The sequence below is a fragment of the Peromyscus californicus genome, unplaced genomic scaffold (genome assembly GCF_007827085.1).
Source record: "Peromyscus californicus insignis strain IS unplaced genomic scaffold, ASM782708v3 Scaffold_10__1_contigs__length_136768540, whole genome shotgun sequence".
Taxonomy (NCBI): domain Eukaryota; kingdom Metazoa; phylum Chordata; class Mammalia; order Rodentia; family Cricetidae; genus Peromyscus; species Peromyscus californicus.
In genome coordinates this window covers 96,949,729-96,963,835 of record NW_026294391.1, presented here as the reverse complement: position 1 = coordinate 96,963,835, position 14,107 = coordinate 96,949,729, and the positions used below count along the sequence as shown (strand labels likewise).

Below are 14,107 nucleotides of genomic sequence, written 5' to 3'. Positions count from 1 at the left end.
TGATCTCTCCTATGTGCCCTCACCCAAGGAAATCAGGTAAATCAGAGGAAAACATTACACTTACAATTTATTTGTACTCTCCTTAGTTGCATACCTCTAATTCAGCCCTCAAACTCAAATCTAATACAAATGATTAGATAGAACGTAACAGACAAAGAGGCAATGTAGGTCAACACTGACATATCACTATGGGGCAGAAGCACCAAGAGGAGACTCAGGGCAGACATACCTGAAAAACTGGCACTAAACAAATTGAAGTGGAAAGACCCAAGTCCAAAACCATCCCGAGCTACACAGGGAGACCTATCTCAAAACAAAACAGTGAGCTGGACAATTAGCTCAGCAATTAAGAGGGCAGGCTGCTCTTTCAGAGGACCCAAGTTTGGTGGCCAGCACCCTCATCATGCAGATCGCCACAGCCTTAAACTCCAGATCCAGGGGAACCAATGCCCTCTCTGTAGGCCATAGGCACCCCTCTACCCAACATACAATAGGAATAAAAGCAAACCTTAAAAAAAATAAAAAACCTGAGAGACTAATTATTATGCAAATGCCTTTATTTGGACTACTATGTTGCTACCAGATTACATCACTTTTCAGAGTTAGATTAACATAATGATCTTGAGAACTATAGCAAAAAAAAGCTTGACAAAGGAAGAGAACATCGAGTCTGACATACATACTTTCCCTTTTGCGTGACCAAGTCTCCTTGTTACATTAAAAAATCTATTGTACACTTAGCATACTTTGTTTATCAAATCCCCATCTAAATTCTCACTCTCTCCTCAAAAGCATCATATTTAAGAGTATTTTAGATTGAAACACAGTTTTGTGATAAAGTTTCCAAAACAAAGAAGCATGTCTTGAACTGATTCATTGAAGACCAAATATTTCATTTGATTTAAGCATGAGTGTAAGGGGGAATACAACTGTAGGGTCCATTTTCCTCCACCTATAGTTTATGCTTTTTTTTTTACTGACTTGAAGCCCCTTTAAAAAAAGTAGCAAATCAGCAGACTTGTTGACTGTCATCAAAATATTCTTAAATGTACAAAAAATAATCATGTAGAAAGAATACTGTAAAAAGATACTGATTTTAAGAATAAAAGAATGAGAAAACTTCTAGTCCATTCTGCACAGTCAGTTACTTCAGCAGATTTTCAGCACTACAAAGTAAGCAAAGGACACTCATATCCACATGGTGTCTGCCCACAGTTCTCCAGCAAAAACTGGTTGAGCAAGGAAGGCAAAATGGCAAGCTGATACTGTTCCTATGTGCCCGTCTAAGAAGTCTCAAGAGACGGACACCCTAAGAGTGAAACGGTATACAGAGAGATATTACACAGCAACAGGAAATGTCAAGGGCAACATTCTAGGAGGAGAGAGCATGTGGTCGGCTGTGAGCATGTTCAGGTGTGCTGAACAGATCCCACTCGAAGGGAAAGAGGAGTTGCTTGTTACTAAAAGTCTTTCCCCGAAGTTGCTGTCATGATGAGCTAGTCTTGTTAATGAAAATAAAAAGTCCTTTAAATGACCAAGAATTCCTTAAGCCATGAGCACTTCCCCTGGGAATAGCTGACTTGCTAATCATGCACCTGTGAGTAAGTTTGGTTCTGTTCAGATTGGTTATTTTACACTCTCTTCATCCCCCGGCCCATCAAACAGGCAAACACGGTCATGACCATCTTGGGTTTTACTTCCACAAGGTCTTCGGGAAGAGCATATACTCTGGCTCCGATTCTTCTAGCCATTGACACTGCATACCTAGATTTTGAGAAGACAAAAATTAAGACGAGACTTTTCTTTGTCAAAGGAACCTTCGAATTGTTTTTAAAAAAGATTCATTTATTTTTATGTGCTTTGGTGTTTTGCCTGCATGCCTGTCTGGGTGAGGGTGTAGGATCCCCCTTACCTGGAGTTATGGAAGTCATGAGCTGCAGTGTGGGTGCTGGGACCTAAGCTTACGTCCTCTAGAAGAACAGCCAGTGTTTTTAAACACTGACCCATATCTCCAGCCCCAAGGACACCATCTATTTCCTCCTATATAAGCTGGTGATTGGGATGCAAATTTCCTGTATGGAAAGTACACATCACAGAACTGTGCATGGTGGCACATGCTTATCCTTCTACAGCCCTAGCACTCTGGAGGCAGAGGTTGAGGCCGAAGGGTCACTGTAAGTTTCAAAGCAGCCAGAACTACACAGTGAGACGTTGTTTCAGAAAACAGAAAGTACCAGTTAATAATTTCACATTTGTTTTCTGTTTTATTTACGTTTGGAATTGATTTTTAACTTATTCTAAATCTAAACATGAGATTTATTTATTTTATTTTATGTGTATGAGTGTTTTCTCTTCATGCAAGAATGGGCTCCATATGTGTTCCTGGAGATTGAAGCGGTCAGAAAAAGTCATTAGACCTCCTGGAAGCAGAGTTACAGATGTTTGTGAGCCACCATGTGGGTGCCGGGAACTGAACCCAGGTCCTCTGTAAGAGCAACCAGTGCTCTTAGCTGCTGATTCTCCATCTCTCCAGCCCCACATTACACTAAATTTTTACAATTTACTATTTTGGAGTTTATTTATTAATTTCTTCCAAATATGAAGTGGAAACCAAAGCTTGAAGCAGTGACTTCATGGAAAATGAAATGTGATTGTGCAGGATGACTGCACAATCAATTATGAAATTCTCTGTGCAGTGTAATGAGATAACAGATACTTTTCTTTTGTGAATGTGGTGCTGGGGATGGAACTGAGGGACTGGTGTGTGTTAGTTCCCAACCCTTCAGTGCCAGAAGTAAAACTCAGGTGCTTAGGTCAATGCACCCAGTACCTCCAAATACTGAAGAAGAGGTAGAGATAGGATCTGCATGCTGCACAGAGAGATACTGGGTCAAGGGCAGACAAGGTGTAAGATGGAAAGTCTGACAGGTGCAGCTAGGAAAACAGGCAGGAGCACACCTCAAATGATCCAGGAAGCATTTCCGAGATACTGCAACAGGAATCTTCATGGATATTAAAAATATATCATTGCCACTACAAATACTTTTCAAAGATGAGGGAAATGATGTACCTAGTTTCCAAATTTGGCAGAGTAGCATCTTCATTGTCCTAAAAAGCACTGCTGAGGACTGCTTACCAGCATGTATTTATGAAATTATCACGGGTGACCCAGCAAACTAGGGCACAGTCTTGGTCTTTAGTGAAGAATGGAAGTGATGGTGGAGAAGACCAGCGTGTTGCTGGAATGTGAGAGACTTCCAAGGCTCAGGCTTCTGGTAAGGGATAGCAAGCGCCCTGCTAGTGCTGGGACTGAGCATATATTGCAAGAGTGCTTGATTCACAGCATGTAAGAGAGGCATGATTGGACAATGTGTTTCAATAAAATAAAAGGTATAGACAAACACTCTAAGATATGGCCAGCCATGCTTGTAAGGATCATCTTTGCCTTGTTGCAAGTTGGTACTGTTTTGCATTAAGTTGTTTCAATAATCCATTAAAGAAAGAGTTGAAAGTTTTGAAGGTCAGACACAGTGCTAAATTCTTAGGCTTGTTTGTTTTTTATCTGTTTCTTGACAGTGTTGCACTGTGTAGCCCAGGCTGCTGTTGAAATCCTAATCTCCCTGCCCCAGACTCCAGATGTCTGAGGTTACTGTTGTATTTTCTGACACCCACCATACCTAGTTCTTATAGTGGGGTGTGGTGGGGTCTAAGGATGGAGTCCAGTGCCTTATTCAATTGTCCCAAGCCCTATACCACTCAGCTACACTCCAGGCTTTTTTGTGTGCTTTTCTATTTTGAGATTGAATCTTGCTATTTTGCCTAGGCTAGCCTAGAATCTGCATTTCTCTTGCCTTAGCCTCTTGAGTACTTGACTTCTGGGCTTGGACCACAGTGTCTGGTTTTATCGTTTTGTTTTCATATATTTAAATTCCAATGATCTTATTTATTTGTGTGTGCATGTGTTCGTGGGATGTGTGCTCACAGTGTGTGCATGGAGGTTAGTGAACAACTCAGAGGACTCAGTCACGCTTTTCACCATGTGGGTACTTGGGAATCAGACTAAGGTTATCAGATATTCCAGTAGGTGCATTTACCTGCAAAGCCATCTTGTAATTTCTATGAAAATAACTTTAAACCTTTGAACTCTCTAACATAAAAATTTTCTTCATCTTTTTTTGTTTTGTTCATGATGAACTTGAAGTTTAAAAATATTTCCCTCATGGCCTAGAGAGATGGCTTACTGGCTGCTCTTCTAGAGGGCCCAGGTTCAATTCCTCCAAGTACCCACTTGGTGGCGCCCAACAATCTGTAACTTTATTTTCAGTGGATAGGGTACACTCTCCTGGCCTATTCAGGCAACAGGCACACATGTGGTGCACAGCCATATCTGCAGGCAAAATACCCCCCACATAAATAACAATATTGGTTAAAAATGGTGCTTCCCCTCACCGATACACAATCACACCATATTTGTACTTTTGTGTCTGACGTTTATCATCATCTCCATATTCACTCATGCTGTTGCAAATGATAGAATTTCATTCATATAGAGGTTATCTAGTGTTTCATTGTCTTATTTTGGCTCCACAAATTTATTCTCACTAAAGGACAGAGAGAGGCTTGGGTAGTTATGTTGAGGGGTACAAAGGGGAGATGGTGGTACGAGGGATATATAGTTGGTGTTAAATTATAGAGAGATAAATCAGTTAAGAATAGACAAATACAGAGCTTGAAGCTCGGGTGCTTGGAAGAAGAGGGTGGTGACAGTGACTATGATGCTCAGAAAGGTTTGGTATCATTTGTTATATGTTCTAAAACTGATTGTGGTGATGGTTATATAACAGTGTGAACATGGTCACAACCATTAGATCGTATACTTAAATGAGTGAAGTGTATGTCTTTGAACTGGATCTCAATAAAGCCCTTCAAATAAAAAGCTCTTTCTCAGGTGCCATCCCTGTGCAGGGTTGGGTGGGGACCTTGAATTCAACTGGAAGTGCCTTGCTGTAACACCAGTGTTCTTTGTGTGACAGTGCAGGCTGGCCCTTACTTGGCATTGTTGTGCTTGTCATCTTCTGTAAGATTCCCGCTCTTAACAAGGTCATAGTTAATGCAGCCTGGCTGGATGGCGTCAATTAAATCCACAACCGCCAAACTGGAGCTGATCGTCTTGTCCTATTAAAAAAAGGGAGGAACAAACCAAAGAATTTTAGTATTTACAAATTAGCATGGAAATACTTACAGGGAAATCTTGCCATTATCTCAACAATAATTCTTACAAACAAACACAGGTTGTTCTTAAAATAATTGCTATTATCTGGCAAACATAATGTGTAATAATCCGTATACTGACCTTAAAACTCTGAATGGAAGTTGACTTTCCAGCTTCACTCAATGTTCTGTTCACCCAGTTTACAATGATGTCATCATTTGCTTTCTGACCTTCTCCAAGATCTTCCAGAACATTAAGGGTATATCTAAGAGAATCAGCAGAAGAAAGTCACAGTCTAGTCAATGAAGAAAAATGCAAGCGTCAGCAAGATGTCTCAGGTACATTCTTATCACAATGATATCGTGAGGGTTGGCCAGATGGCTCAGTAGGGAAGCGGGTTGATGTATGTCTGACAGCCTGAACTGGACTCCCAGATCCTACAGTGGATGGCAAAAACTGATTCCCAAACGTTATTCTCTGACCTTCATCTGAGACAACGGTATAAGCCTTGCCATACTCACTCACACATATACACTTCATACTCCGTGCTTTGGCTGGCATGGAGGCATAAGGAATGCTTTTGGTGTTGTTAAGAGATGTTCATTTTCCAAGGGGTTGGGAAGAGTGTAAGGGCCAGAGTTCAGAAAGGAGTGCTGAGAAACAGCATCATCTGGACATGACAGGGCTGTTGCCCTCATGAAGTTCTAGTGGCTGTGGTTGCCTGCACAAGACCCACACAGGCTCATTGGCAGTTTATGCTCCTGGGTGACAGTTAGGTTTTAGAATGGGTTGTGGCTCCTAATAGGTTCCCATGCTCCAAATGGATTGTCCCACACTGTGTACATATGGGCAGCATTAATTGGACTCAGTGGTTTATCAAAAAGCATGAAAGTGGGAAGAGGAATGGGAGAGATCCAGCAGGAGTTGGAGGGGCTACAAGTGGGGTTGGATATTATTAAAGTTCATTGTATACATGTATGAAATTCTCAATGTATTATTAAAAATATATCAAAATAAAGGAGTCTTCAATTTCTTAAAAATTTATAAAAATTGCCGGGCGGTGGTGGCACACGCCTTTAATCCCAGCACTTGGGAGGCAGAGCCAGGTGGATCTCTGTGAGTTCAAGACCAGCCTGGTCTACAGAGCGAGATTCAGGACAGGCACCAAAACACCACAGAGAAACCCTGCCTCGAAAAACCAAAAAAAATTTACAAAAATTACAGTTATTATGTGTGTGTGGACACATGTATGCCATGGCACACTTATGGAAGTCAGAGAACAGTTTGCAGGAGATGGTTCGGTTCTTTCACACATGGCTTCCAGGGACAGAACTCAGGTCGTCAAGCTGGGCACAAGTGCCATTAACCACTGAGCCATCCTGCTGGCCCAGACCTTCATTTTCAAATGGATACATATACATGTTCCTATTTCTTCCGATAATTTTTTGGTTTATTCTTTGGGGGCAAGGTCCCACACTATAGTTCAGGATGTCCTGGAACTCAGTATGTAGCCCAAACTGGCCTCAAACTAGCCATTCCCCTCCTCAGACTCCTAGGTGTTAAGATTTTAAGTATGTGACACCATTTTGGGCTTCTGATAAGTTTTCCTTATTTGTTTTGGGGGTCTGGGGATAGCCTCCATGCATTCTAAGTGTATCCTGGACTACTGAGCTGGAGCTGCAGCCCAGCTGACAATTGTTTTCAGTGACATTGCGTCAGGCTTAAGTGTACATGTCAGACTCCTGTGAAAGATTAGACAACCACCGTTCTATCTAACTCATAAGGAGGTATCTCCCAGTGAAGATCAAACATACACTCAAAGAAAACTTATTTCAGTGTCTAAGTACAATGAGCTTGGAAGTGTATTTAATGAACTAAATGACTGATTGAAATCTGCGAAAATACACTAAGAGTGAATTCATAGACCTGTAACACTGTGAAATTCCAATGGCCAACACTGTACACAGTACCTTCTCATCAGCTGCCAGACTACAGCCAAGGTCAAGGTTGGGTTCCCATCGTTCAGGTCTTGTCCTCCAATGCCAACCAGAGAGAATTTAGCCGGGTGCTTCCCTAATTCAACTGCATAGTTGCAGTTTTCTAACTGCAAATGTACAAAAGTAAATGAATGGTTAAAGATTGTCATTTGTTCAATCTACATGAGCTCTCTCTCCCACCCCTCTGTGTGTGTGTGTGTGTGTGTGTGTGTGTGTGTGTGTGTGTGTGTGTGCTGTGTAATGGTAGGGGTGTGTGTGTGTGTGTGTGTGTGTGTGTGTGTGTGTGTGTGTGTGTGTTGTACATAGTAGGTATCTGCTCAAAACCAAGATGTAGTTGCTATCCTCAAGAAGCAGCTTAGAGTCCCGAGGTTTTAAACCAAAAGGAAGAAAGGAAGCAGACCCCAGCTTTGGTACCTTTTTCATGTTGGCTCCCAGCTTTGGGTACGGAGGCTTGTTAACTTTACTCCAGTCCACAGGAACTTTAATTCGTTCATATAGCTGTAAGATGACCAGGGCATCTTGCAGGTCACTAACAATTCAAAACACAACCTTCATCAGTGGTCAGAAGCAGTAACACAAATCAAACAAAATCTATAGTCACAATACCCATGACTCACAGCTTTCTAAATCAGTCTATGCTGAAGATGGAGCCAAGACCATTCAGTTCACTTAAAAGCATGTGAGTACAGCTAGGCAAAGTAGCGCCCACCTTTAATCCTAGGCTGGGGAGGGGAAGGCAGGGTGATTTCTGTGAGTGAGAGGGCAGCCTGCTCTAGATGAGCTAGCTGTTCCAAGTCAGCTAGGTCTACACAGTGAGATCCTGTGCTGTCTTAAAAAAAAGTAAGGTGCGGGCAGTGGTGGTGCATGCCTTTAATCCCCATACTTGGGAGGCAGAGGCAGACTGATCTCTGTGAGTTTGAGGCCAGCCTGGTCTACATAGAGAAACTTTGTCTTGAAAAACCAAAAGAAGGGGTGGAGAAATGGCTCAGGGGTTAAGAGCACTGCCTGTTCTTCCAAAGGTCCGGAGTTTAATTCCCAGTAACCACATGGTGGCTCACAACCATCTGTAATGAGATCTGGTGCCCTCTTCTGGCCTTCAGGCATACATGCAGGCAGAATGCTTTATATATAATAAATAAATCTTAAAAAAGAAAAACCAAAAAAAATTAATAATTATGATGAAAGGATGTATGTTTATTATAAGCAAAAACTCTTATAAAGGTTGGGAACACTGGATGAAAACTTAGGGTGCTACATGAAAGTCAGAAAGACACAATAAACAACCGTGTTGATAAACAAGTAATATGATTTTGGTGTATATGTCAATGCAATGAATAAAATTAATACTAGAGTTAGTAGGTAGTAAATGGCAGATGGTAGGAAAATAGTGAAGATAGGGAATATAGTTAGGATAGAAACCATTACATGTCAGCCAAGAACAATCCAGCCAGGAATCCAAAGGCCATAGGGAATCACGGGTAGTCTGCTACAAGTATTCGCAGACTGTTTATGAAACTTAAAGTACCTGTTCCCTAAGGTACCATCAAGACATTTACATATTCTATCACTTACAGTCAATGATCAGGCAAAGAAAGAATTTGGGCTCTTGTATATTAGGAAAATGATGATGGAAATCACTAATGCTTTCTAATATAAATACTTGCTACAAGTAGACATGCAGAAAAATTTTGGAGCTGTCGTTAGTTATGCTAAATCCGTTCATGATATTCATAACTTCGTAATAGCAGCAGGGTAGCTTACGCATAGAGATGGTTTACGTGAGGATTAACACCAAGGGAGTTCATCCAGTTACGGAAGGTTCTTTCTTCACGAGTTTCTCCTATTAAAACATTCACAAAACGTATTCATTCATTAAATGTAGTGTATATATACAGATAGGAGAAGTGTATGCATTCATCTATTTTATGTGCTTTATTCTGATCTAATAATTACCATATGATAGTATGCCACTGTGACTATAGATAACTGAAATATAATCACAAAACATAGGTTAAATTCTGCATATATTTGTATCTTTTTGGTTAGAGGTTTAAAAAGATGATCTAGTTAGACACAGCGGCTCATGTCAATAATCTCAGCCCTCATGAGGCTGAAAGAAAGAGGATTGCCACGAGTTCAAGGTCAGTCTTGAGTTACATAGGTCGTTTCAGACCAGTTTCAGCTCCAGGGTGAGATGCTGGCTCACAATCACCTCCAAGGCTCTGGGGAATGGAACTCAGTTTGTAGAGGGCTTGCCTACAGTGCATGAAGTTCTGGGTTTCATCCTCGGCACCCTTAAAACTGCACGTGATACCTGTAATCCCAGCACTTCGAGGGAGGAGGATAGGAAACTTAGGGTCATTTTTTTTTACTACATAGTGAGTTTGAGGCCAGCCTGAGACTCATGAAATGCTTGACTCAAAATAGATGGCTAGGTTAAAAAGACTCAAACAAAACATGACTCTTCTCAAAATAAATAAATAGGTTAATAAAACTCAAACAAAACCTGCCTTATCCACCCCCCCTGCAAAAAAACTAAACATTGAAACAAAACATTTGTTTACTAACAGGTCTCATGATAGGACCCTGGATTTTTATTTTCTGTTTTAGTCTTGGCTGTGCTAGGCAGGAGCTCTGGCAGTGAGCCACATTCCCCAACTCGACTATTTTATTTGCAAATTTTGTTTCCATCACCATCTCCATCCAGCAGTTTCCAGTTCTCACTCAGCACTGCATCTACTTTTAGCAGATTCTTGCAAAAGCCAAATGGGATAAAGCAACTCACTGGGTTGGAATCATATCATTGTGGCCTCTGTGTTTTTATGCCACAGACTGCACACTAGAATTTCAGAAACGTTTAAGTTACCTTCTAGTAGAGTCCAGTCAATGTCCTGGTTTTCAGGTTTAGTGAGTGCTGGGTATTTATTAAAGAGGTTAGCTACGAAGGCTAAGTTCAGTTTGGGGTTTCCACTGACAACATCAGCAGGGGTAACAAACTGTCTGCAACCTAATTTATCTGCTTGTTGAAGCATACTTTCGGCTCTCTTCAAATCATCTGTTTCCTGTTGAAGTAAAAGAAGATATCTTTTAAAGGCCATCCAAAAATATATATAAATTGCCCCTATAATCATAGGCTGGGTAACGGATTCTACTTTCTTTCAGCTAACACATGGTACTTATTATAAAATTGTTTTTGAATGCAAAACAAGGAGGCACAGGATATGTAGTACCTTTAAATTCCCCGAGATGGCACCAGAACACACGTTTAAAAAAACGAATAAAGCATTCCACTGGGATTTTCTCTCATGGCAAAATGCAGAGGGGGAAAAAAGCTGTTGCCTTTTCAGCCACACTCCCTTGAAGATTTAACTTTAAATATGGATAGTTTCAGAAAAACTTTTTTTTAAATTTTAAAATCTTTTCCATCCTCATATTCCTGAGCATGCAAAAGAGGTCACTTGGGTCTCCTGGATCTGGAGTTACAGGTTGTTCTGAGCTACTTAAAGTGGGTGTTGGGAACATCACTATGGTCTCTGCAAGAGCAGCAAGCACTCTTAACAGCTGATCCGTCTCTTCAGATCCTTATTTTTTACTTAAAGGAACATACCTAAAAAAAAAAACAAAAAAACAAGCAAGCACAGCCTTGGAGTTAAAAAGGATATTTGGGCTGGGCAGCGGTGATGCACACCTTTAATCTCAGCACTGGGGAGGCAGAGGCAGGTGGCAGATCTCTGTGAGTTCCAGGCCAGCCTGGTCTACACAGCTAGTTCCAGGACTGCCAGGCCTACAAAGAGAAATCCTGTCTCGAAAAAATAAAAACAAAAAAAGGAAGGAGTGTTTGGAGAAGTATAAGACAGCTGCAGGATGATAGGAAGAGGTTTCTGGGGGCAGACTGAAAGAAACTGGTAACATTTTGTAGAAATTTAAATCCAAGCTGATCAATTTAGACCAAATTCTAGATCCAGTTGGGGAATCCTGGATAGATCTTGGGCCAAGATACAAAAGACTGTAGTAGGGAAAAATCAAACAGAGGACTTCCTGGTGTGAGGCTTCATCTCGACTGTCAGTTTAATTTAGAAATACTTAGGTGACACATCTCTGAGCATGCCTGTGATTGTATTTCAAGAGAGAGGAAGCTATCTCAGATAGTTCCCTTAATGCAAAAACTAGCCCTTTACCCCTACCCATGGTGAATAAGTCAGAGTACAATTAAGTACCACCGTAGTTATGGAACTCAAAAATTATCTAAATAAATCAGGATACTTTCTCTCCTGTGAGTCACATGTACCACATCCTTTAAAAAATTCTTAAAAGTGTCAACACCACTACATGAAGTTACATAGAAATTTTGATAGAATTTACACAAAATTATTTGGGTGTGGCAGCACATGCGTTTAATCCCAGCACTCAGAAGGCAGAGGCAGATGGATCTCTATGAGTCTGACACCAGTCTGCTCTACATAGCAAGTTCTAGGCCAGGTAGGGCTTCCATAGCAAGACCTTTTCTCAACAAAAGCAAAGAAAACAAAACCCAGTCAACACTAGTGTAAGACTGTAGAGTTTGAAAGAACACCTATACTTACGTTAAAGCCTGACATGCTGATCTCTATCCGTGGTTCACCTTCCTTCTGTCCTTTTGGTGCAATTTGATTGAGCAGATGGAAATAGGCTTTGGAGTCCTACAAAAGAATTGAAAATACCAGTGTGATCACATTTACAGAGTAACTGCATCGTACTGTCTTGTGTTGACGAGGACATTTTCATCAGATTTTGTGAAAATGCATGGCATTCTTCTCTGTCTTCTTATTTGAGAGATCTTTACCAAGAAAAGTCCATCTGTCTGGAACTTGATTTTGCTAAGACTTGACAATTTATTGATTTCATCAACACAATGAAGCTAGTAAGTGTTTCTGTACCTTCACTGAATTACTGAAGTCAAAAAGCTTGACAGATTAAACAAGCATGAAATAGAAGAGCAGAAATCCAGGAAGCATAGGGAAAGAAAAAATAAACACATTATAGCATTACAAAGCATGATAAATATCAACCTTTGGAGACAACATCTGCTAGTTAATTATCTATTCAACTAAAAGTGGGACTGACAGAAGGTCTGAACTGAGAAACCCATAGTTGGTAAAACAGCATTTAACTTTTTAGGATCCGAATATATGTAACAAAACAAGCTCTTTTCTCCCCCTCTCCCATTCTGTTGGGGGATTGAGGTTAAGGCCTCACATAATCAACAAATGCAACAATTCTTTGATTTTCAAAAATATTCAAAGTGGACTTCAGTTAAAAAAAAAAGATTTCCACTGACTAGGCACATTGGCATATGCCTATATGTGTTCTTAAGCAGAAGTAGGAAGATTACAAATTTGAAGTCAACCTAACTGACACAGTGAACTGTAGGCCAACCTGGGCTACAAAGAGAAATCATATCCGTAAAAACCAAATTGGACCCAGTTACTAGAGTGCTGGCCTGACGTGCTTGAAACCCTAGGTTTAGTCCTGAACACCTCACAAAACTGAGAATGGAACTCACAGCCTCCTCAAGTACACAGCAGATTTGAGGTCAGCCTGGGACACAAAAGACTCTGCTTCAAACAACAGAAACAAAAACAAACAAAAAATAAGAAAAAAGTATCACCTAGCTATGGTGGCATGTGTCTGTATGCCAACACTCAAGAGGTAGGAACAGAATCACAGTAAGTTTGAGGCCAGCCTGGTCTACAACAGTGATGCCCAGGTACAGCCTGGGCTACACAGCAAGACTCTTTCTCAAAACACAAGAGGTAGCAAGGTTTGGTCACATCCTACCCTTTTTTTCTCTGTTAAGATGGAATAAAATCTCCCAAGTCATCACAACTCCCCAAATGCTCTGGTTCTTTGCACCATTACCTTGATGTCAGCACTGAAGTTGTTGATTTTCTGCCAGCCTGAATTTTCCAGATGAAAGTTGGCCCATCTTAGCAGAAGCTCTTCTGGAGACAATTTCATAAGCTCCTCCAAAGTCTCACCATCCCGAAGCAAAGCCGCCAGTGCTTGTAGACATAAAACTCTCAGTCAATATGTGATGTGATAGTGGCCATGCCAATCTCTCTCTCTCTCTCTCTCTCTCTCTCTCTCTCTCTCTCTCTCTCTGAGTTTTACTTTGAGACAAACCCATGGCACTTCAATCTCATGATTTCCCTCTCCAAACACTGGGATTACAGGCATGCAGCAGCATACCTAGTTTCACTCAGTATTCTGATACTTTGGTGGTAATAGAGATGTAAGGTCTACTATGACCTAGTTCTAGCTTTGAGATACTAAGCATCTGTGCTGAGGAGATGGCTCAGTCAACAAAGGGCCTGCTGTGAAAGCACAAGGACCCGAGTTCAATCCCCAGCACGCACGTGAAAAATCCAGGTGTAGCAACCCAAGTTGGTACTCTTAGAGCGGCAGAAATGGAAGCAGGGGACCCTCTGGGGCTTGCTGACCAGCAGTCTAGTCAAATTGGTGAGCTCCTTGTCTCAAAAGTAAGCCTGGGGCTGGAGAGAAGAACTTGCTGGTAAATTGCTTGCTGTGTAAGTACGAGGAGCAGAGCTTGGATTCTCTAGCAGTGCAGTGGAAGCTGGGTGCAGTGGTGTGCATCTGCAATCCCAGTGTCGGTGACATGGAGACAGAAGGACCCCTGGGCCTTGCTGGTCAGCCAGTCCAGCCAAACTGATAAGCTGGAGGTTCAGAGAAAGACCCTGTCTCAAAACCTAAGGTGGAGAGTGCTTTAGGAAGACACACTCCTCTGATTTCTGGCCTCCACTCACATATGCATACACACTTGTAAATCACATGTACTCACACACATGAACACATACATAAAACACACACACACACACACACACACACACACACACACACA

The 14,107-nt window shown here is 41.3% G+C and overlaps 1 protein-coding gene across 3 annotated transcripts in view; it reads right to left on the bottom strand.

Moving 5' to 3' along the window:
* Window positions 1–539: 539 nt before the first annotated feature.
* Window positions 540–14,107, bottom strand: part of Pls3 (plastin 3) — a 91,024-nt gene continuing 77,456 nt past the window's right edge. For 2 of the 3 annotated variants that reach the window (XM_052737819.1, XM_052737813.1), the window contains exons 8-17: window positions 13,108–13,250; window positions 12,126–12,152; window positions 11,793–11,888; window positions 10,076–10,271; window positions 8,971–9,049; window positions 7,624–7,738; window positions 7,183–7,316; window positions 5,354–5,477; window positions 5,051–5,175; window positions 540–1,764 (exon numbers count right to left, since the gene is read on the bottom strand). In XM_052737819.1, the coding sequence (XP_052593779.1) occupies window positions 1,632–1,764; window positions 5,051–5,175; window positions 5,354–5,477; window positions 7,183–7,316; window positions 7,624–7,738; window positions 8,971–9,049; window positions 10,076–10,271; window positions 11,793–11,888; window positions 12,126–12,152; window positions 13,108–13,250 (1,172 nt within the window). In that variant the 3' untranslated portion in view covers window positions 540–1,631. The remainder of the gene's footprint in view (window positions 1,765–5,050; window positions 5,176–5,353; window positions 5,478–7,182; window positions 7,317–7,623; window positions 7,739–8,970; window positions 9,050–10,075; window positions 10,272–11,792; window positions 11,889–12,125; window positions 12,153–13,107; window positions 13,251–14,107) is intronic. The other variant, XM_052737829.1, reaches the window with a different exon arrangement.